General features: G+C 44.3%; 2 protein-coding genes across 5 annotated transcripts in view; one reads left to right on the top strand and one right to left on the bottom strand.

Moving 5' to 3' along the window:
* unc13d (unc-13 homolog D (C. elegans)) overlaps positions 1-12,315 on the top strand; it is a gene marked incomplete at both ends in the record, with an annotated part of 29,535 nt that extends 17,220 nt beyond the window's left edge. The window contains 13 exons of the mRNA XM_080840520.1: positions 314-434; positions 700-852; positions 1,525-1,620; positions 2,891-3,097; positions 3,375-3,449; positions 3,806-3,885; positions 4,975-5,080; positions 8,296-8,367; positions 8,537-8,620; positions 9,288-9,408; positions 10,279-10,402; positions 10,994-11,205; positions 12,212-12,315. Of these exons, the coding sequence (XP_080696646.1) occupies positions 314-434; positions 700-852; positions 1,525-1,620; positions 2,891-3,097; positions 3,375-3,449; positions 3,806-3,885; positions 4,975-5,080; positions 8,296-8,367; positions 8,537-8,620; positions 9,288-9,408; positions 10,279-10,402; positions 10,994-11,205; positions 12,212-12,315 (1,555 nt within the window). The remainder of the gene's footprint in view (positions 1-313; positions 435-699; positions 853-1,524; positions 1,621-2,890; positions 3,098-3,374; positions 3,450-3,805; positions 3,886-4,974; positions 5,081-8,295; positions 8,368-8,536; positions 8,621-9,287; positions 9,409-10,278; positions 10,403-10,993; positions 11,206-12,211) is intronic.
* Positions 12,316-15,597: 3,282 nt separating this feature from the next.
* unk (unk zinc finger) overlaps positions 15,598-23,475 on the bottom strand; it is a 15,862-nt gene continuing 7,984 nt past the window's right edge. For 2 of the 4 annotated variants that reach the window (XM_080840344.1, XM_080840345.1), the window contains exons 10-16: positions 23,136-23,304; positions 22,888-22,989; positions 21,462-21,644; positions 20,944-21,128; positions 18,845-18,895; positions 17,932-18,192; positions 15,598-16,130 (exon numbers count right to left, since the gene is read on the bottom strand). In XM_080840344.1, coding sequence (XP_080696470.1) covers positions 15,936-16,130; positions 17,932-18,192; positions 18,845-18,895; positions 20,944-21,128; positions 21,462-21,644; positions 22,888-22,989; positions 23,136-23,304 — 1,146 coding nt within the window. In that variant the 3' untranslated portion in view covers positions 15,598-15,935. The remainder of the gene's footprint in view (positions 16,131-17,931; positions 18,193-18,844; positions 18,896-20,943; positions 21,129-21,461; positions 21,645-22,887; positions 22,990-23,135; positions 23,305-23,475) is intronic. The other 2 variants (XM_080840346.1, XM_080840347.1) reach the window with 1 other exon arrangement.

The raw sequence follows: 23,475 nt of genomic DNA, 5'->3' as shown, positions 1-23,475 counted from the left end.
TTGTACATCATTTGTATAAGAACTCATATGACATCAGAGATCAGAGAAAGCCAACTGCCAGATGCTTCCTGATATAAATGCAGAGGTTCTGCCAAAGGTTTCTTCCTGATTAACAGGGTGTTTCTCCTGGCCCCGGCTGCCATTGTGCTTGCTGTAATGGGATTCAGGCCCTGAGCTCTATGAAGTGCCTAGAGACTATGTTATTGTTTTGGCGCTATATAAATAAAATAAAATGTAATTGAACTGAATAATATGGATATGCAGCTAGCTGTGACTGACTGGACTGATGACCTAACTGTGTGACTGTTTTCAGGAGCAACCTTCTGCAGCTAACCAACTTCCATGAGTGTTTCCGTGAAGCGCTTCCCTACTGGCTAGGCAAGGCCTTCAGCACAACCATGGACAGAGTGGAGAAAGCAGTGCAGGTGGACGAGGTAGCAAACAACAACAACAACAACAATATGATAACCTCCTCCTCGCTTCTCCTGCCAAGCACTTCCTCTCTCTCTCTCTGATTTCTGTCTCTCTTCCTCCTCCCCTTTCTCTCTTGCTCTCTCTTCTCCCCCTTGTGTTTCCTGTGTAAAGACTGTGTCTGGTTAATTGTCGTAGTAAAAAAAAAAAGGCTTTCAGTCTCTCATACTGCCCCCCTCTCTCTCTCCCTCTCTCTCATATCGTCTCTCGCTCTCTCCCCCCCTCTAGCTCAAGCCGCTGCAGGGCGGTTCTGTTCCCATTAAGCACAGCACCTCTGCAGTGGACCTGGCCTCCTGCCTGCAGCCCATAGCTCAGCTCTGGAAGCAGCTGGACTGGCCCGACCCGGAGGAGGGCTTCATGCTCATGGTCAAACTAACTGAGGTGGGCCTCACCTCAAGACAAACACAGCCCAAAGACTCAAAAACACAGCTCAGTTCAGTTCCGTTCCGTTCAATTCAATTCAATTCAATTCAATTCAATTCAATTCAATTCAATTCAATTCAATTCAATTCAATTCAATTCAATACAATTCAATTCAATCTATTTATATTCTATTAGTTTCAATTAAATTCTATCTAATTCTATTCATTCAGTTCTATTGATTTGAATTCTAATCAATTGTATTCTATTAATTTCCATTCTATTTGAATGTATGCTATTCAATTATATTCTGCCTATTTCTATTCAACTCTATGTATTTCTATTACATGCTATCTATTTATATCATATTCTATTAATTTTAATTAAATGTAATGTATGCTATTCAATTATAATCTGTCTATTTTTATTCAACTCATGTCGATCTATTTCAATTCAGTTCGTTCTAATTCTATTCTATTCATTCCAATTCTATTCCATTCTATTCATTTCAATACTATTCTTTTCAAATATATTCAATTTAAAGCAGTCCAATTTAGTTTAAATACATGTTTTCAATGTGCTGTACATCTTTAACAGGGCTTATGTTAACAGAACTGCACATCATGATGAACAAAAAAGAGAAATATTTAAGTGTTGCTGTTTGTAGTTTCATCTGTATGTATGTGTTTGTAGGACATGTGTAAGATTTCAACCACATACTGTCAGATGTTAAAACAGAGGGTAAGGAAGCTGTCAGATACCTCAGACCAGAGCTCTGCAATCAACATGGTGAGTGAGGACATGCCCTGATTTCCAGAATGTTCTAGAATTGTCTGTGATTTTCTGTTTGCTTCTGCTATGATTAGTGCATAAGCTTTCCATGATAATGGTTATGTATGAAAAATAACTCATCTCTGTCCTGTAGTTGTGTGAGGTAGTGATTCATCTCTTTGTCCTGTAGTTGTGTGAGATGGTGATTAAACTTTCTGTCCTGTAGTTATGTGTGGTAGTGATTAATCTCTCTGTCCTGTAGTTGTGTGAGGTGGCTATTAATCTCTCCTCCCTGTAGTTGTGTGTGGTAGTGATTAATCTATCTGTCCTGTAGTTGTGTGTGGTAGTGATTAATCTATCTGTCCTGTAGTTGTGTGTGGTAGTGATTAATCTATCTGTCCTGTAGTTGTTTGTGGTAAATGGCTTCTCTTTGTAGTTGTGTGTGGTCGTGATTAATCTATCTGTCCTGTAGTTGTGTGTGGTAGTGATTAATCTATCTGTCCTGTAGTTGTGTGTGGTGGTGATTAATCTATCTGTCCTGTAGTTGTGTGTGGTGGTGATTAATCTATCTGTCCTGTAGTTGTTTGTGGAAAATGGCTTCTCTTTGTCCTGTAGTTGTGTGTGGTGTTGGTTGATCTCTTTGTCCTGTAGTTGTGTGTGGTAGTGATTAATCTATCTGTCCTGTAGGTGTGTGTGGTAGTGATTAATGTCTCTGTCCTGTAGTCGTGTGTGGTAAATGGATTCTCTCTGTCCTGTAGTTGTGTGTGGTGTTGGCTGATCTATCTGTCCTGTAGTTGTTTGTGGTAAATGGCTTCTCTTTGTCCTGTAGTTGTGTGTGGTGGTGATTAATCTATCTGTCCTGTAGTTGTGTGTGGTGTTGGCTGATCTATCTGTCCTGTAGTTGTGCTTGGTAAATGGCTTCTCACTGTCCTGTAGTTGTGTGTGGTAAATAGCTTCTCTTTGTCCTGTAGTTGTGTGCGGTGGTGATTAATCTATCTGTCCTGTAGTTGTGTGCGGTGGTGATTAATCTATCTGTCCTGTAGTTGTTTGTGGTAAATGGCTTCTCTTTGTCCTGTAGTTGTGTGTGGTAAATGGCTTCTATCTGTCCTGTAGTTGTGTGTGGTGGTGATTTATCTATCTGTCCTGTAGCTGTGTGTGGTAAATGGCTTCTCTCTGTCCTGTAGTTGTGTATGGTGACTAATCTATCTGTCCTGTAGTTGTGTGTGGTGGTGATTTATCTATCTGTCCTGTAGTTGTGTGTGGTAAATGGCTTCTCTTTGTCCTGTAGTTGTGTGTGGTGGTGAACGACCTTGAGCACCTGCGCTCCGTGCTCACACGCCTGCCAGCACAGCTCAACTGGGCAGGGCTTCGGGAACGCACGTGTCATGTGATCACTGACACCCAGTTCCAGAACACACTTCCGTCCCAGCTGCAACACACACAGGCGGCTCTCACCCGCGAGATCCGCTCAGCTGTGGCGACACTCGGCAAACAGGTGGGGGTGCTAGACTTGATGCTGCCCTGCTTCTGGGCGTGAAAGTTAAGCCAGACCTTGAACCCTGATAGCAAAGCCATAAAAACAAACACAAGTCGGTTACACAATGTGTAGATTTTAAATACATTTCTAATGTCTTCTGTCTACTTCCTGATTCCACACTTCCACCTACATTTCCAGTTGTTAACATTGGTGTTTTTGCAGTGAATTCCAATTAGCAATAACCACACACCATCTGAATGAACGTGTTGTTTCCACCTCTTCTCTCTTTCCTCAGTTGAACACTGATATTGAGACCCATGTGCGAGCGATGGCCACACGTCAGAGACTTCCCTCCAAGTCCACTGAGGATGTGAGAGACCACAGGGGACTTCCCTACTTCTCCCTCGCCTCCCTTTCCTCATAACACCACATGCAGCCGCTCCTCTAGTTAGCGGAACACTGTAGGCACACACACAAGAACATCCACCCACCCATCCCCTCAAGAACATCCCCCCCCCCCCCACCACCAATTCATCTATCTGTTCATCCAATATCAATCCTTCAATCAGTCACTCAATCAGATTATCAATCTCTCCACCTATCCATCCATCCATGTGTATATCGGCCTGTCTATCTCTTTTATTCATTAATATCTTTCTCTCGTCCTAAATGGCTGCTGTTATTGAGTGTTCCTGTGTTCTGTGTTCTGTGCGCTCTCTCTATCAGGCTGTGGTCCCTCTGATGCGCTACCTGGAAAGAGAAATGAAGTACATGAATGAGAACCTGGTCCAGGAGAACTTCAACAGGTCAGTTACACACAATTTGTGCGTTTAAAACCTGGTCCAGGAGAACTTCAACAGGTCAGTTACACACAATTTGTGCGTTTAAAACCTGGTCCAGGAGAATTTCAACAGGTCAGTTACATACAGTTTGTGCGCTTAAAACCTGGTCCAGGAGAACTTCAACTGGTCAGTTACATACAGTTTGTGTGTTTATAACCTGGTCCAGGATAACTTCAACAGGTCAGTTACATACAGTTTGTGCGTTTAAAACCTAATAAAATAAACAGCAGGCAAGTTAGTCATACACAACAGGCCAATTACATATACGCAACAGGCCAATTACATATACGCAACAGGCCAATTACATGTACAAACAGACCAGTTAGGCATATAGTACATATGTCAGGCTCTTCTCAGGGATTGAACCCGATTACCTGGATTTGTGAACCAGCGTCTTAGCCAGGTGAGCTATTAAGAGGACCCAGTTACAGGATCTCGTTTTGAAATTAGTTACTTTTTATTTTCAAAAACACAGTGGAAACTCCAAAAACACACAAAAGATCAGCAAAAGGGCAAAAGGCATAAACTAAATAATATACAAAATGTAGCTTTCAGGCAAGCCTAAACAAAAGCTACCTGAGGGAAGCTTCACGAAGCCAAAAAGCAGCTTGAGAGCTGCTGCAAGACACCAACCCGGAACTAGCTAAAACTAGAGGCACCTCAGTGCATGCGAGGGCTGCGTGTCTTGTACAAAGACGCACATAGTCTTTGGGAGTCTTTGTTCAAGATATTTTTTTAGGTAGATAGGTATTTATTTCCTGGCTAATCAAGGGAAGTTGCAATCACACATGCATAACAGGTAAGGACACACAATAGGAAACAGGTGAGGGCACACAATGGGTTACAGGTGAGGGCACACAAATAGATGAGCACTTTGAACAGAGAACTGCTGCTCCAGCTAGCGCATGTATAGCTGCTCCAGCTAGCTAATATATAGGTGTCATAAACTATGTCCAAACCTTCCCCTATATTTACAGTGTTCCATCTCCATTCCCTCTCTCCCACTCTGTCCTTCTCTCTCCATCTATCTCTCTGTTTCTGTCTCTCTTTCAGTCTGCTAACACCATTGTGGAATAACTCTTTGAAGATACTTGATCAGATCTCTACAAAGGAGGGTGGCAACCTTGTGTACTTCCAGAGACTACACTACACACTTCAGGTACAGACTAAAGTATAATTGTATATTTGTATCTATTAAGCAAGAGTACTTTTTAATGTAGATTTGTAATCATGTAGCAGAGTATTCAGTCCAACCTGAGTGTGGGCATTATGCATTAGATCAATGTGAGTGTGAGTGTGGGCATTATGCATTAGATCAGTGTGAGTGTGTGCATTATGCATTGGACAGTGTGAGTGTGTGTGTGGGCATTATGCATTAGATCAGTGTGAGTGTGTGGGCATTATGCATTAGATCAGTGTGAGTGTGTGCATTAGATCAGTGTGAGTGTGAGTGTGGGCATTATGCATTAGATCAGTGTGAGTGTGAGTGTGGGCATTAGATCAGTGTGAGTGTGAGTGTGAGTTTGGGCATTATGCATTAGATCAGTGTGAGAGTGAGTGTGAGTTTGGGCATTATGCATTAGATCAGTGTGAGTGTGTGTGTGGGCATTATGCATTAGATCAGTGTGAGTGTGGGCATTATGCATTAGATCAGTGTGAGTGTGAGTGTGAGTTTGGGCATTATGCATTAGATAAGTGTGAGTGTGAGTGTGAGTTTGGGCATTATGTATTAGATCAGTGTGATTGTGTGTGTGTGGGGGGGCATTGTGCATTAGATCAGTGTGAGTGTGTGCATTAGATCAGTGTGAGTGTGGGCATTAGATCAGTGTGAGAGTGAGTGTGAGTGTGGGCATTATGTATTAGATCAGTGTGAGTGTGAGTGTGAGTGTGGGCATTATGCATTAGATCAGTGTGAGTGTGAGTGTGGGCATTGTGCATTAGATCAGTGTGAGTGTGTGTGTGGGCATTGTGCATTAGATAAGTGTGAGTGTGGGCATTAGATAAGTGTGAGTGTGGGCATTATGCATTGGATCAGTGTGAGTGTGAGTGTGGGCATTATGCATTAGATCAGTGTGAGTGTGAGTGTGACTTTGGGCATTATGCATTAGATCAGTGTGAGTGTGTGTGTGGGCATTGTGCATTAGATAAGTGTGAGTGTGAGTGTGGGCATTAGATAAGTGTGAGTGTGAGTGTGGGCATTAGATCAGTGTGAGTGTGGACATCATGCATTAGATCAGTGTGAGTGTGTGTGTGAGTGTGGGCATTGTGCATTAGATCAGTGTGAGTGTGTGCATTAGATCAGTGTGAGTGTGTGCATTGTGCATTAGATCAGTGTGTGCATTGTGCATTAGATCAGTGTAAGTGTGGGCATTAGATCAGTGTGAGAGTGAGTGTGAGTGTGGGCATTATGTATTAGATCAGTGTGAGTGTGTGTGTGAGTGTGGGCATTATGTATTAGATCAGTGTGAGTGTGTGTGTGAGTGTGGGCATTGTGCATTAGATCAGTGTGAGTGTGTGCATTAGATCAGTGTGAGTGTGGGCATTAGATCAGTGTGAGAGTGAGTGTGAGTGTGGGCATTATGTATTAGATCAGTGTGAGTGTGAGTGTGGGCATTGTGCATTAGATCAGTGTGAGTGTGTGTGGGGACATTGTGCATTAGATCAGTGTGAGTGTGTGCATTAGATCAGTGTGAGTGTGAGCATTGTGCATTAGATCAGTGTGCGTGTGGGGTGGGCATGTATTAGATCAATCTGAGTGTGTTCCCCAGTAATTGAACCCATGGCCTGTGTGTTGTTATAGTATAGTCAGCCTTTTCTGCAGAGGGGAAGCTCGTATGTTTTTCTTTTAGTAATGCATAAATATAATGACAATATAACAATGATGTGAGTGGACACAGTGGCTCACTGAAATGGGCTACTGCTCATAGTGTTGTGATCCACTGTCACTTACTCCATTTGCTCGTTTCACATCCTTCTGAAACCCTGTAAACTGTAGTTTAATGTGAATGAAGTGAAAGGGGAACAGTTAGTTTCTATTACTCACAGTCCTCATCATTAGGAGAGACAGAAATGTCCCTCGACTTTTGTATTAAGAACACTCAAGTAATCAACACTGATGGTTTGTGAGAGGAAGAGGTTTGATTTGTGGTCTAGGGTGAGTGCTGTTTCATTATCTGTGTGTCTAGGGATAGGGGTGTTTCATTATATGTGTTGTCTCTGGTTAGTGTTCAGTGTGATCAGTGTGGGTGTGGGCATGTAATAGCTCAATCTGAGTGTGTTCCTCAGTAATTGAATCAGTTAGTGTTGTTGCATTAGCTGTGTTGTCTATGGTTAGTGTTGTTGCATTATCTGTGTTGTCTATGGTTAGTGTTGTTTCTTTATCTGTGTTGTCTATGGTTAGTGTTGTTGCATTATCTGTGTTGTCTATGGTTAGTGTTGTTTCTTTATCTGTGTTGTCTATGGTTAGTGTTGTTTCTTTATCTGTGTTGTCTATGGTTAGTGTTGTGGATTTATCTGTGTTGTCTATGGTTAGTGTTGTGGATTTATCTGTGTTGTCTATGATTAGTGTTGTGGATTTATCTGTGTTGTCTATGATTAGTGTTGTGGATTTATCTGTGTTGTCTATGGTTAGTGTTGTTTCTTTATCTGTGTTGTCTCTGGTTAGTGTTGTTTCTTTATCTGTGTTGTCTATGGGTAGTAGTGCATCTTTATCTGTGTTGTCTATGGTATGTGTTAGTTTTGTGGCAGATAACTCTTTGTGAGAAAGCAAAGCCCTGGTCCAGAGCTCTAAATGAGTGAAGGTCAAATGTCAGGCTGAAAGGGGGTGAAAAGGGGAAATGGTATTTAATGAATAAGGGGTTGGGAACAGTGCATTAGGAATGTTTAGTTAACTTGCTAACATGCATTAGCAAGAAGCCATTCCTCATCAGCAACACATCATAATTAATGTTAGACGCTGTAAAAAATAGCTCAGTGATGTTAGCTGAATAACGTTAATCGGGGCTGCTGGCTGTGAGTGTAACAATGTTGATGGTTTTGTGTTGTGTTGTGTGGTGTGTGCTGTGCTGTGTGGTCTGGTGCTGAGTGGTGTGGTGTTGTGTTGTGTGGTGTTTGTGTTTGTGTTGTGTGGTGTTGTGTGGTGTTGTGTGGTGTTTTTGTTGTGTTGTGTTGTGTTGTGTTGTGTTGTGGTTGTGGTTGTGTTGTGTTGTGTTGTGTGGTGTGGTGTGGTGTGGTGTGGTGTGGTGTGGTGTGGTGTGGTGTGGTGTGTTGTTGTGTTTGTGTTGTGTTGTGTTGTGTTGTGTTGTGTTGTGTTGTGTTGTGTTGTGTTGTGTTGTGTGGTGTGGTGTTGTGTGGTGTTTGTGTTGTGTGTGACAGTGTTTGGAGCAGTGCTTCCACGCAGAAGGAAATGGGCTCCCGCTGGAAACACTGCATACGGATGAATACAAGGTGAGGAAACCTGTCCCGACGCAGGAATAGATTGAGGGACAGATTAATTCATTGATTGATTAATCAATTCAGTGAATGATTGACTGACTTCTTAACCAATTTATGAATTGAACAAGTCTTGGTCTTCAAGCATTGCAAAATATTGAGAGATTTCCTGTTTGACTCTTAGGTTGTGAAAGCTTACCTAACACAAAATGCGCTTGACAGCAGGCAAATAATTGGGAAGTTCCTGGAGAAAAAAGTATGGGATCAGGTAAGCGTAACATTATCTGTGTGCATCTATTTAGACAGATACGTAGCATGACAGACGTCATTGATTTCCTGCCTGTAGATACACTGTGGTACCTGTTTACTATAGACAAAGCGATAGATGGGCAAAAACTGGCAGAAAAACAGATACTACACTTGATGTGCCCACTCTTTTTTCCCACGTGTTCATCACTGTGTCTGCCATCTACATATGCTTTCCTCTCCCTCCTCTTCTCTCGTCCTCTTGCCATCACTGTCTAGGTGATGATGCATTAAAATAATGTGTGCAGATATCTGCCTCCTCTTCTCTCCTCCTTTTCTCCCTCCTCTTCTCTCCTCCTCTTCTTCCTAATCTTCTTTCCTCCTCTTGCCATCACTGTTGTCTAGGTGATGATGCATTAAATAATGTGTCAAGATGTCTGCCTCCTCTTCTCTCCTCCTCTTCTCCCTCCTCTTCTCTCCTCCTCTTCTTCCTAATCTTCTTTCCTCCTCTTGCCATCACTGTTGTCTAGGTGATGATGCATTAAATAATGTGTCAAGATGTCTGCCTCCTCTTCTCTCCTCCTCTTCTCCCTCCTCTTCTCTCCTCCTCTTCTTCCTTATCTTCTTTCCTCCTCTTGCCATCACTGATGCATTAAATAATGTGTGAAGATGTCTGCCTTCCCTAACAGAAAGTGGTGAGCGGTGAGAAGTATGGAGCGGTGACCCTCATCACCTCCTATCAGCGCTCAGACCAGAGGCTTCACGTGGAGGTGCTCAACGCCAGCAACCTCATCCCTCTGGACTCAAATGGTGAGATGTGAGAGACTCCCCCGGATCTGCGCCAGAACAGGCCCATATCACGGCCGGAACAGAACGAGAACATTATCAGATCAGAACCAGATCAGGGCCAGAACAGAACCAGGATGAGGAGACACAGGCTGAGAGGAAAAGAAGAAAAAGGGAGAGATGGATAGAGACCAAAACAATAGATGGAGATGAAATGAATGAGTGTAAGGGTGACAGTGCCAGAGCAATGTGTGTGATACTGACAGTGCCAGAGTAGTGTGTGTGTATCAGTGCCAGAGTAGTGTGTGTGTGTGATAGTGTATCAGTGCCAGAGTAGTGTGTGTGTGTGATAGTGTATCAGTGCCAGAGTATTGTGTGTGATACTGACAGTGCCAGAGTAGTGTGTGTGATAGTGTATCAGTGCCAGAGTAGTGTGTGTGATAGTGTATCAGTGCCAGAGTAGTGTGTGTGATAGTGTATCAGTGCCAGAGTAGTGTGTGTGTATCAGTGCCAGAGTATTGTGTGTGATACTGACAGTGCCAGAGTAGTGTGTGTGATAGTGTATCAGTGCCAGAGTAGTGTGTGTGATAGTGTATCAGTGCCAGAGTAATGTGTGTTATACTGACAGTGCCAGAGTAGTGTGTGTGATACTGACAGTGCCAGAGTAGTGTGTGTGATACTGACAGTGCCAGAGTAGTGTGTGTAGTACCACTGTGGCTTTTTTCCGAGACAGAAGGAAAGGTTGATGATGTCTGTAGAACAGCCCTTTCTCTCTGTCATTCTATTTGGAGGGAATCTGGATAATGTGCAGGTGGACTGGATGAGACCCCACAATGCCATGCATGAGAAAGTGATATTAACGTTCTCTCATTCTCCTCCTCCTGTTCTTCTCAGGCGCCAGTGACCCGTTCGTGCACCTCTCTCTGGAACCACGCCATCTGTTCCGTGAAGTAGAACCACGCAGCACCAAGATCAAGAACCGTGACCTCAACCCTCTCTTCGAAGAGTCCTTTGAGTTGTAAGACACATTAGTATTACTTGGTTGTAGTTATAGCATGAATGTACATGCTCTCATTACAGCTGTTTCAGATGCCTATGAAGTGTACTGTAGTGTATATCAACATTTATAAAACAATTGGGTTCTATCGCGTTATTTAGCTGTTTCTGATTGGACGAGAGACGTTCCATGCCATGTATGAAGTGTACTGTAGTGTATATCAACATGGACGTGATGGTAAAGGTAGATGGTAAAGATAGTTTGGTTGATGAAGTGCAATCATCATTTTTGAACCCACTCACATTCCTCACAGTAGGGAAACACTGGCTATTGAAGAAGTTATCTATGGAGTGCCATCTAGTGGATTCTACTGGTAATGCATATTTTGTGCTATTGGATTGATTCCTTCTGTGCATGTTTCTGTGTGTGTGTGTGTGTGTGTGTGTGTGTTTGTGTGTGTGTGTGTGTGTGTGCGCGCATGTGTGTGTGTGTGTGTGGATGTGTGGTGGTATGTGTGTGTTTGTGTATGTGTTGTGTTGTGGTGTGTGTGTGTGTGTGTGTGTGTGTGTGTGTGTGTGTGTGTGTGTGTGTGTACCCATTCTCCTGAGACAGTATGATATCTCTGGAGCAGTGCCAGGCTCCGGGCGCGTCGCTTGTGTTGACGGTTCTGGACTACGACACGTTGCGTAGTGACGACTTTGAGGGCGAGGCCTTCCTGTCCTTGCGGGCTGTTCCCGGGGTGGGGGGCAAAGATGCACAGAGCCAGGACTGCCACACACCCCCCGCCCAGATTCGCCTCCCGCTGATGCACCCCAAACCCAACAGTACGACCCCCACCTCCTTCTTCTTTTCTCCCCGCAAAGTTTACACAATCAGCCTTGTTAATCAGCAGCAAAATATACATGCTATGACAGGAACAGCTTTCAAATCTGTCTGCATGTCCTGTTGGACGGAAAGAGTGAGATATGACCGTGTGAGTGTGTAAAAGAGGGTATTTCTCTCCTCATCCTGCAGGTGAAAGAGTGTGTATTTCTGTCCTCCTGCAGGTGAAAGAGTGTGTATTTCTGTTGTCCTCCTGCAGGTGAAAGAGTGTGTATTTCTGTTGTCCTCCTGCAGGTGAAAGAGTGTGTATTTCTGTTGTCCTCCTGCAGGTGAAAGAGTGTGTATTTCTGTTGTCCTCCTGCAGGTGAAAGAGTGTGTATTTCTGTTGTCCTCCTGCAGGTGAAAGAGTGTGTATTTCTGTTGTCCTCCTGCAGGTGAAAGAGTGTGTATTTCTGTTGTCCTCCTGCAGGTGAAAGAGTGTGTATTTCTGTTGTCCTTATGCAGGTGAAAGAGTGTGTATTTCTGTTGTCCTCCTGCAGGTGAAAGAGTGTGTATTTCTGTTGTCCTCCTGCAGGTGAAAGAGTGTGTATTTCTGTTGTCCTCCTGCAGGTGAAAGAGTGTGTATTTCTGTTGTCCTTATGCAGGTGAAAGAGTGTGTATTTCTGTTGTCCTCCTGCAGGTGAAAGAGTGTGTATTTCTGTTGTCCTCCTGCAGGTGAAAGAGTGTGTATTTCTGTTGTCCTCCTGCAGGTGAAAGAGTGTGTATTTCTGTTGTCCTCCTGCAGGTGAAAGAGTGTGTATTTCTGTTGTCCTCCTGCAGGTGAAAGAGTGTGTATTTCTGTCCTCCTGCAGGTGAAAGAGTGTGTATTTCTGTTGTCCTCCTGCAGGTGAAAGAGTGTGTATTTCTGTTGTCCTCCTGCAGGTGAAAGAGTGTGTATTTCTGTTGTCCTCCTGCAGGTGAAAGAGTGTGTATTTCTTCTGAGTGTGTATTTCTGTTCTCCTCCTGCAGGTGACAGCCTCCTTAAGCTCCTCGAGGCGCGGCGGGACGACCAGGAGGCGCAGGCGTTTGTGAAACTACGGCGCCAGAGGGAGAAGAAGTCCCAGGAGGTGTGAGGAGAATGGAGGGGATCCCTGGACGAGCTTATTGATCTTCTGAATATAGAGACTGTTCCTAAATCAATAGGCATGGGTTAAGCATGTCAGCTTATTGATGTTCTGAATATAAAGATTGTATCATCTGTATCATTTTGTAAAGTGTCTCCCTTTTTATTTAAGTTGAACATAAAAACTAACATCCCAGATTCATCCAAATTGTCAGATTAATGCGCACGGAAGAGCCCTGAGTAGAGACTCACCACTGGGCCCGGCCCGGATTCAAACCGGGCGTGGGCCACACCCATGCCATAATCAGTGACAGAGGCGATCTGAGTGGGCAATGCGATTGTACAGGATTGTGTGTGTGCATGTGTAGAGTTGTCTGTCTGTCACCAAATAAAGGAACTCATTTCTAACAGCTCCGCATTCCGTTTCCACCTCTGTGGAGCTGCACTTGGAAAGTGATGTCATGAGAGTTTGTGTCACATATGCTACACCTCAGGTCTTCCTCAACCCTTCCGCAGGGTCTGTCACCCTCGATCAATTAGAAGGCTGTGAAATGAACGTTCCCGAAAAAACATCTTATCAAGAACTTTTTCGGGGCTCTAGTTCTATACTGCCTACTTGAAAGCTTTTCAATTAAACCTCACAGGCAGCATGTGCGAACAGCTTGCCAATTAAACCTCACGGCAGCATCAAGTGTGAACAGCTTGCCAATTAAACCTAAGTAGCATCAAGTGTGAACAGCTTTCCAATTAAACCTCACGGGCAACATCATGTGTGAACAGCTTTCCAATTAAACCTCACGGCAGCATCATGTGTGAGCAGCTTGCCAAATGAAACAACAGCAAATCCATCCAAAAATATACATTTGTTTATTGTTCTATACAAAAACAATAACAACAGACTTTAACACTCGAGTTGGGTACAGGCACAGAGAGCAGCTGACTGTGGAAGGGACCCGGCCCTGACCCAGGCCACACCTGGGCTACACCTGGGCCACACCTGGGCCCCAGACCAGAGTCCGCCACCCTCTGAGTGTTTGGGAGCTGGTGGCAGCTGCACTCACAGTGAAGCTCCTCTGCCCAACCCAGCCGCCAAATCTGTCAACCTCCTTTCTCCCCACCCCTCTGCGAATCCTGACCAATGCTGACCAACCACCACGCCCACCACCGGTCTGGTGCTCTCCGCTGATTGGCTGTGGAGGGGTGGCATGTGAAGATTATTCAAATATGTCTAGTAAGCGTTCACATAGCAAATTGAATTGAATACTATAAAGTTGGGAGCGCAAAAAGCCAGTCAACTCCATGAAACCTAAAGATTATTTGGTTAACAGACATTATTATTTTTATGAAAAATATATACAAATATTCTCTCGCTCTACAGAAATGGCTGAGTCAATTTGCTGTGATTGATTGTTTCTGTCTGTTGGCTTGTTCCCCCTCTTCCCACTGACGGAACAAGTGTTTTCGTGAAAAAAAACCTGAGTGTGTTCAACAGAGCAGACTGAGAGGAGAAATGGCACCTCTTCAAATGTCCTTTTCTTTTTTTTTTCTTTCTGCATTACTTGAAAAAAAGATCATTTACACTGATTTCTATAAAGCAAGAAACTGTTAGACAAAGTTGAACTAGAAGAGACTAGAAAACAGACAGGATGCATCTCCTCCCTCCAGCGGCATGTCCGCCCGGCGCCTCTGGGGTTGCCATGGCGAGGGTTCTAAAGGGCCTACAGAGCCTTTGTTGATGCTCACGGAAAATTCTAGAATGGTCCCCCAATTAAAACATATAAAATACATTCTGAGAATGTTTATCTATGGAATAGTTTTTGCGTAAACAATGCAACACAAGGTAACTGTCCAAAGTGGGCCAAGTGCTGTGTTTGAATAAGACCTAAGACGGACCAAAACAGCTGGACTTAAGAAGTCTTATTTCCAATGACACAGTCAAACTACATTCATGTGTTACCTAACCCAACGTTGTGTACGCGCACCTTCACATAATTGAAATGGAACTCGTTGAAACACAACACTATGTAAAAAAAAAAGCACATAGTTGAATGTTGCCGCAACATAATATCCACGTACAAATTCATTTTTAAGTAAACAAACACAAATACTATCGTAAACATGTTTGTGCTTTGTTGGTTTGGAAATGCTTCCTTTTTGCCTGTATCATTCGAATTTGATACGTTTGATCTCAAAAGTATGTCGGTGACTGTGTGTTTTTGAGACAATCTGTGTGTTTGCCTGTGTGTGTGTGTGTGTGTGTGTGTGTATGTGTGTGTGCACACGAAGAGCAGAGTAGTAGCAAATGTCATGATTGTAGCATCAAGGGTACAGAAAAGAAATAGAAAAAACGAAACACAATGGCAGAATTTGGCGTACAAAATGTCCAGGCTACTGCAAATGCCACTCATATGCTACAGTATATCACTACAGTTTTGAATAAGATAACTAGCTAAATACTTCCTAGTGTAATCAGTACGTTAAGCATAAACCATGGCTATATGTTATCCTATGCTTGAGCACTAACACTGACCCCCAGCTGTGATGCAGACACTAATGTGGGCAGTCATATGAAGGCGCTTACGTAACCGGGCCACGCCAGAAACAACCCGATTGGCTACCGGTCTCTCAGCTCAGCGTGAATGTGTGACAATGCCAGCGGGGTGGCTGTCTCAGAGCCTAAGGTGACCTGGAGGAAACGCGATCAGGTTGGGACTGGTGTTGCCCGTCACGGCAGCATCCTCAAATTCACGCTTCATATCTCTACGGTGGAACTGGTGGATATGCACTTGTGTGATCAGAGAATGAATGCTGGTATGTTGGTGTGTGTGTGTGTGTGTATGTGTGTGTGTGTGTGTTGCTGCTGATCATACACACGTTTGAAGTAAGTGTTGCGGGTGAAAGAGATTGTGTAAAGCACGTGTATACTTCATGTTGCTAGTTAACTGTGTGTATTGCATACTGTTAACTTTGCTGTGTATGTATGCGTGTGCGTATGTGCGTGTGTGTGTGTGTATGTGGGTTGGAGGCATGTTGGGAGCCTATGATGGACAAGAGGCTCGAAGTGCTCTGTATTATTTGTGTGTGTGTGTGTGTGTGTGTGTGTGTGTGTGAGAGTGTGTGTGTGTGTGAGTATCAGGGGGGGAAACCTGACCTCTGCTGGTGTTGTGTGTTAATGTGGAATGAGGATGCACTCTGCTAGTGTGGTTTGGCATACAGAGGGCTGTGTGTGTGTGTGTCTGTGTGTGTGTGTGTGTGTGTGTGTAGTCAAGGTAGAACACCCTGACTCTGCTGGTGTTTCTCGGCACATAGATGGCTGTGTGTGTGTGTGTATCAGGATGCGAGAATGTGTGTGTATATATATATATATATATGTACATCTGTAAGTATACTGATAAGAGTGTGTGTGTGTCTCTGTCAGATAGAGAGAGAGCGTGCGTGTGTGTGTGTATATCTAATAACATGTGTGTGTTTCATAGTGACGTGTGAGTGTATGTGTGTTTCTGTACTTGTGTGTGTGTGTGTGTCTGTCTGTACTGAAGTGTGTGTGTTTCTGTACTGATGTGTACTGTACTGCACTGTTTCTGTACTGTTTGTGTGTGTGTGTGTGTGTGTGTGTGTGTGTGTGTGCGCTCAGGGTGGCAGGCCCTTGTTCTGCTGCTGCTGATGTTGTTGTTGGTGTTGTTGTTGTTGTTGTTGTTCTGCACATAAAGGACACTCTCTGGAGCTGGCGCAGGAGTCACAGTGGAGGCCGTGCTGACAGGGCAGAGACACGGTGCCCGCCTCCCCGCACGAAACACAGAACACCCGCTGCTTCCGGTACACCACCTGCACACCGCAGAGAGAGAGGAGGAGGGAGGGAGGGAGAGAGAGAGACAGGGAGAGGAAGAGATAGAGATACAGGTAGAGAGACAAGGAGAGAGAGAGAGAGACAGGTAGGGAGACAAGGAGAGAAGGAGAGAGTGAGAGAGAGACAGGTAGGGAGACAAGGAGAGAAGGAGAGAGTGAGAGAGAGACAGGTAGGGAGACAAGGAGAGAGAGAGAGAGAGAGAAGTGGTAGTCTGTTAGATTGTGTCTAATCGGCTTCATGCTTTGCAAAGAGGAACTACAGGGTCTGTATGTATGTGTGTGTGTGTGTGTGTGTGTGTGTGTGTGTGTGTATGTGTGCGTGTGCGTGTGCGTGTGCATGTGCATGTGCATGCGTGTGTGTGTGTGTGTGCCCGTCTAATCTATTCTACGCCGGAGGAAAAGCTATGGTGTGCGTACAAGATCATTATCTTGTGAGCAGAAGATAATAACTTGCTTTCGTTTGGAAAGCAGGCCGTGCGCTTTACCTCTGATTAAAGAAGTGCAGAAAAAGAGACAAAGTGTTCTACCTCTGATTAGAGAAACTTGTGTTTTTGGCTGTAATCTTTGTTTTACTACAAACTGCCTTTCAGTGGAAAACCAAAGAACAGATGACTGGACTGGCTTGATACTACAGAAGATTGAATTGAGTCTAACCCAGGGGTCGGGAACCTTTATTGCCTGGAGAGCCACTTTTACCAGTTATTTATTTGTTTAATCTCAGAAGAGCCACAAAAAGACGGTTTCAAGAAAAAGTTTGGACATTTAACTAACCGTTACTTTTATTCAACAGAGTTTTTTAAATACATTTTCTACTAGTTTTAAAAGTTATGGTACTAGTAACTTGAAATGTTAATGGCAATGGGAAATGACAGAAGTTAACAACGTTACAATGTAACAACAACATGAAGTTAACAACGTTAACAACACTCGAACATCTGGCCTGCCAGAGATCAATGCGACTTCGGGTGCTGCATAGACTTGCTGATGGTTTGTAGTCTGGCTCATATTCAGTGAGGTGAAGCTTCATGCAAGCATTGAGCCTTTTATCATTTAAACTCGCAGGTTCGTCTTTAAATTTTTCATATGTGGGAAAGGTTTAAAGATATATTTCTCACATGCATAAGTGGAACCGAACATGCTTAACACAGCAATACTAACACGTTGCAATGTGCGATATGTAATGGGCAGTTCATTCCAAATTTTTTGAATTATTTCGTCATGGATGGAAGCTTTCCCATGTCAGTTCACTTGTGTTCGCTCGTAAGCTGTAGTCGCTGACGTGTGATCCCTTCCAGCTGATCGTTCAGTGATTTGAACTTGCTTTAATATGAGTAGTATTGACTGTTATTTTAGCCTTCTACAAGGCCTAGGCTGATCCCTTGATTACACGTTTTCCCCCCGTATTTTTCTCCAACCCATTTCGTCCGAGAGCCCCGGCCGTCAGCAAAAGAGCCAGTAGTGGCTCGTGAGCCACAGGTTCCCGACCCATGCTCTAACCTAAGACTGCCTTCAGTGTGGGCGATAATAGGCTGGGATGGACTGCAAGTGAAAGTCGTGCCCCACCCAAAATTAAAACTTCTGCTTATGTCACGGTTCCAGCACGTCAAGGTGAAGCGCTTGTTTTCGCCACTGTCAGACTCCTGAATGTTATTGTAAGGGTCTGTCAACATGGAAAGGATCCCTACAGAGATGCACCTGTGTCTGTTTACCTGTAGAAAATGAATGTTTGTGCAGTAAGTGTTTTAGCCGTCTTCCCTGGTTGAAAAAAACTGTGTGTCACCTGATCCACGCTTTGCAGACAGGAGCACACTTGCGACTGCAGACTGCAGATGGCCTGTAGGGGGAGTCGCTGCGGCAGCTGCATCTGGTGGAGCTGAAGGTGGGGGTTCTCTGCCGAGCGCATGCTCTCCAGCGCATCCTGCAGGACGGAGGCCTGCCGCTGCGCCTCGTCTTGCTCCTGACGCGCTCGCTCCGCCTCCGACGCCAGGCGACTCGCCATCGCCCGCGCCTCCTCTGCATCCGCCTTCATCACCGCCCACGACTTTACACACACACACACACACACACACACACACACACACACACACACACACACACACACAAGCACACGCACATGCATACACACATACACGCTCATGCACATGCATATATACATACAAACACACAAACAAACAAACAAAATATCATTACAAAGCAATCGCAGGCTAGTTTAAAAGCAATAGTACACAGCCCTGTATGTGTCTACTCAATCAACAGATGTAAGGGCATAGTCAGAGAGAGACCAACTAGACTGCTGAGAACAGGTCGTGTCATTCTGCATGAGTTACTGTATATAAAGATGTTTAAGGTTGTGTTTAAAGTTATGTCTGGTAATAAGACCACACCCCAGGGTGTTTACACATATCCTAAGGGGGATGATTAGTTCATTTAAAAACTTGCACACACAAACACATACACACACACATCTGTCACCTGCTGCAGAGACAGATACACTCTCTCACTTTCACTTGGTCAACATCCATTCGTCACTCACACACACACACACACACACACACACACAACTCAAGTTCTTTACTTGGATCTGCAGTGAGTAACTGAATTCTTTAAAAGGGCCCAAGTCCATTTCAGTAGTTGCACTTAATACATTTGAAATAAGAGTGTTCAACATGTCAGCAGCGTACAAACACACACACCTGCGCAACATGTTGCCAGCTCTGGTCCTGTTGCTTGCGTTCATGGTGGGCCTGCTCACACACCATACAAAGACACATATAAAGAACACACACACTACTAACCCACAACCCTAACACGCACACACTCCCCTAAAATACACAATCCACACACACACACACACACACACACTACTCATTCACAATCCTAACGCACACACACACACTCCCCACGAATACAGAATCCACACACACACACACACACACACACACACACACACACACACACACACACACACACACACACACAGCTTCCCCAGCTTTGATCCCACTTTTTGAGCATTGTTGTTGACGCTCTCACACACAGCACACTGAAAACCCACACCACTTTCCCGCTATCCCCCCATCCCCTCAAACACACACACGTGTGCCAACAACATCCAATGTGTTTGCACACGACCCCATCAACCCGCCACCATGGGTTTAGTCTAGTTTAGTCTTTCTGTCATATTAGGCTAGTGAGTGACAGGATGTCTAACCACAAATCTATGATCTGCTGTGCAGGTTTGACGTCACGGCTTGCACAAGGCTACTAACACACATAGGACAGTTGTGTGATGGATCACTCCATGTGGCTACTCTAGTTAACAAATTGGCTGGGTTTGCACACAGCTCACACAGATAGAATGCAGAGGTGCTATGTGCCACATGCTAAGTTTACGCTGTTAGGTACTTAAGTCTTTTTTTTAAACACACTTTTGTATTAAATAATCTGTATTCACACACGCACAGCTCCTAGCCTTTAAAAATGACTGCTTTGGCTACATAAACATATACTCTGGTTGGTACGTCAAAGGAGCAGCTCTATTGAACCAGTGGAAATCTATGGAAGTTGGTCCCTAAACATAAGTCTCTGTGTGGAAATCTATGGAAGTATCTATGGAATCTATGGAAGTCGATCCCTAAACATAAGTCTCTGACTGGAAATCTATGGAAGTCGATCCTTAAACATTAGTATCTGTGTGGAAATCTATGGAAGTCGATCCCTAAACATTAGTATCTGTGTGGAAATCTATGGAAGTCGATCCCTAAACATAAGTCTCTGACTGGAAATCTATGGAAGTCGATCTCTAAACATTAGTCTCTGTGTGGAAATCTATGGAAGTCGATCCCTTAACATTAGTCTCTGACTAGAAATCTATGGAAGTTGATCCCTTAACATTAGTCTCTGACTAGAAATCAATGGAAGTCGATCCCTTAACATTAGTCTCTGACTAGAAATCTATGGAAGTCGATCCCTTAACATTAGTCTCTGACTAGAAATCAATGGAAGTCGATCCCTTAACATTAGTCTCTGACTAGAAATCTATGGAAGTCGATCCCTTAACATTAGTCTCTGACTAGAAATCAATGGAAGTCGATCCCTTAACATTAGTCTCTGACTAGAAATCTATGGAAGTCGATCCCTTAACATTAGTCTCTGACTAGAAATCTATGGAGGTCGATCCCTTAACATTAGTCTCTGACTAGAAATCTATGGAAGTTGATCCCTTCACATTAGTCTCTGACTAGAAATCAATGCAAGTCGATCCCTTAACATTAGTCTCTGACTAGAAATCTATGGAAGTCGATCCATAAACATTAGTCTCTGACTGGAAATATATGGAAGTCGATCCCTTAACATTAGTCTCTGTGTGGAAATCTATGGAAGTATCTATGGAATCTATGGAAGTCGAATCCCTACACATTAGTCTCTGTGTGGAAATCTATGGAAGGCGATCCCTAAACATTAGTCTCTGACTGGAAAACTGGCCTGCATGGGAAAGTACACATCGTAGCACCTGATTCAGACACGGCAAGAAACGTCCAATCTTAACTATTTAAAGTCTAGTCTATGGGGCAAAAAGCTAACACTAGAAAGCATGCAAGTTCATGAGTATGTGGTTTATTATAAGACTGATTGACAAATGTCACTATCCCACCATGCCCATACACACACACACACACACCCACACACACTAACACACAAGCACACAGACACAAAGACACACACAGATAGACACACACAGATAGACACACACACACACACACACACACACACACACACACACACACACACACACCTGTGCCATCTGTCTCCAGCTTTGGTCCCACTGCTTCAGCACACGGTTGGCTTCCTCCACCTCCTGCTTGAGCCTGGCAGCCTCGGGGTACATGCCCCCCCCTGTCAGCAGCGCCGGGGGCGTCCCCGGAGAGCCCTGGCACGCAGGGAAGTGCTCCCAGATGCTACCGCTCATGCCGTTCAGACCTGGGACACACACACACACACACACACACACACACACACACACACACACACACAAACACACAGCCGAAGCACACACACAGATCAAAAAACCGTTACAAATATACACATACGCCGTCCAGTCAGAGGAGGAGGAAACCTTACAACCCTCCACACCACCACCCAGAAATAGGACTGAAAATGTCAGAACTAGACTCAAGGAGCCGATAATGTGGCCTTCCCCTCAGGATAATACAGGGCAATTTAAGCAGAACAACAAAAGTAGATGTGTACAGTTAGTGATATTACTGGGCCTCGATCCTCCCAAACACACGTGACGAGCAACTTCAGACATACCCAGTGAACTGTGCGATGGGCCGAGGAAACTGCTCTCTGATTGGCCAGGCTGGGGGAGGTGGGACAGGAATGCTGAAAGGTGAGCTCTGACTGGTGGAGATGGCGATGGAGATATGAAGGGGGTGGAGCTACTGAAGGATCCTGGGATGTTGACGGGGGCGGAGCTCTGGAGCTGACTCCCACCTGGAAAACAAAAGCAGGTGAGACCACACCTGACAATTTACCTGAGCATTTACCTGAACACTCTAAAACAAAGCAATTACCTGATCACTCTAAAACACACCCAAAAACACATGGAATAGAGAGGAACAGACACAGAGAGAGAAACAGGCATGGAGAGAGACAGACAGACAGACAGACAGACAGACAGACAGACAGACAGACAGACAGACAGACAGACAGACAGACAGACAGACAGACAGACAGACAGACAGATAAATAGGCATGGAGACAGACAGACAGACAGACGGACAGGCAGACAGAGAGAGAAACAGGCATGGAGACTACGTGGATTGTGCTGTATGAATCAAATTCGCCTGACTGACAGGTGCAATAAGTATGTAATGTAAAAAAAAAAAAACGTTTTGTGAGACTCAGTAGTAAGAATTTATTTAAGTCTGGAAGTCCAACTCTATAGTGTACTAGGAATCAAATTAGACTGATTGGAAGAAGGCAATACATTTCTCCCCCCCAAAAATTCTGTATGCCCCTGTTGGAGTTTTGTGTGTCTGTCGAACTCTAAAGTGTGTATTAAAGTGCATATGTGTGTCTGTCAACCTCCAAAGTGTGTATTAAGGTGTATATGTGTGTCTGTCAAACTGTAAAGTGTGTTTTAAAGTGTATTTGTGTGTCTGTCAAACTCTAAAGTGTGTTTAAAAGTGTATTTGTGTGTGTGTGGGTGTGTGTGTCAAATTCTAAAGTGTGTTTTAAAGTGTATATGTGTGTCTGTCTAACTCTAAAGTGTGTTTAAAAGTGTATTTGTGTGTTTGGGTGTGTGTGTCAAATTCTAAAGTGTGTTTTAAAGTGTGTGTGTTTATATGTAACTCTAAAGTGTGTTTTAAAGTGTGTTTTAAAGTGTGTATGTGTGTGTAACTCTAAAGTGCGTTGTAAAGTGTGGGTGTGTGTGTTTGTGTGTAACTCTAAATTGTGTTTTAAAGTGTGTGTGTGTGTGTAACTCTATAGCGTGTTGTAAAGTGTGTGTGTGTGTGTGTGTGTGTGTGTGTGTAACTCTAAAGTGTGTTGTAAAGTGTGTGTGTGTGTAACTCTAAAGTGTGTTTTAAAGTGTGTGTGTGTGTGTGTGTGTGTAACTCTAAAATGTGTGTGTGTGTGTGTGTGTGTGTAACTCTAAAGTGTGTGTGTGTGTGTGTGTGTGTGTGTGTGTGTGTGTGTGTGTGTAACTCTAAAGTGTGTTGTAAAGCAGACTGACCCATCATGAGGCCCATGCTGGGTAGGGCAGAGCTTCCTTCTAGACTCTTCTCCAGCGCCGACACACCAAAGTCATTCAGGTCCAGATCATCCAGCGCCGACTCTGTGCAGGGAAGAAACACACACAAACATCACATAACTACACACACACACACACACACACACACACAAACATCACACAACTACACACACTCAAATATCACACAACTACACACAACCCCCCCCCTCCCCCCCATGTTTCTGACTCACCCACGACGGACTCCACGGTCTCGCTGGGGGGGTAGAAGGGCAGGGCGTTGGCGTTCATGCCAGGGGAGGGGCCTAGAGGGGCGGGGCTGGGGGGCGTGGCGGCCAGGCTGGAGGGAATACTTGAGGAGAAGCTGAGCGGGCTCCCCACCGGCAGGAACACCTGAAGGTCCTAGAACCACGTTTAGAACACGTTTAGAACATGTTTAGAACAGGCTCAATAACAACTTCAAATATCATCACAATATCAGCTTATGACAATCCTATTAACACCTGAAGGTCCTAGAACCACGTTTAGAACATGTTTACAACACGTTTAGAACAGGCTCAATAACAACTTCAA

The sequence above is a fragment of the Sprattus sprattus genome (genome assembly GCF_963457725.1).
Source record: "Sprattus sprattus genome assembly, chromosome: 6".
Classification (NCBI taxonomy): Eukaryota; Metazoa; Chordata; class Actinopteri; order Clupeiformes; family Clupeidae; genus Sprattus; species Sprattus sprattus.
This window is presented reverse-complemented; position numbering and strand designations above follow the sequence as displayed.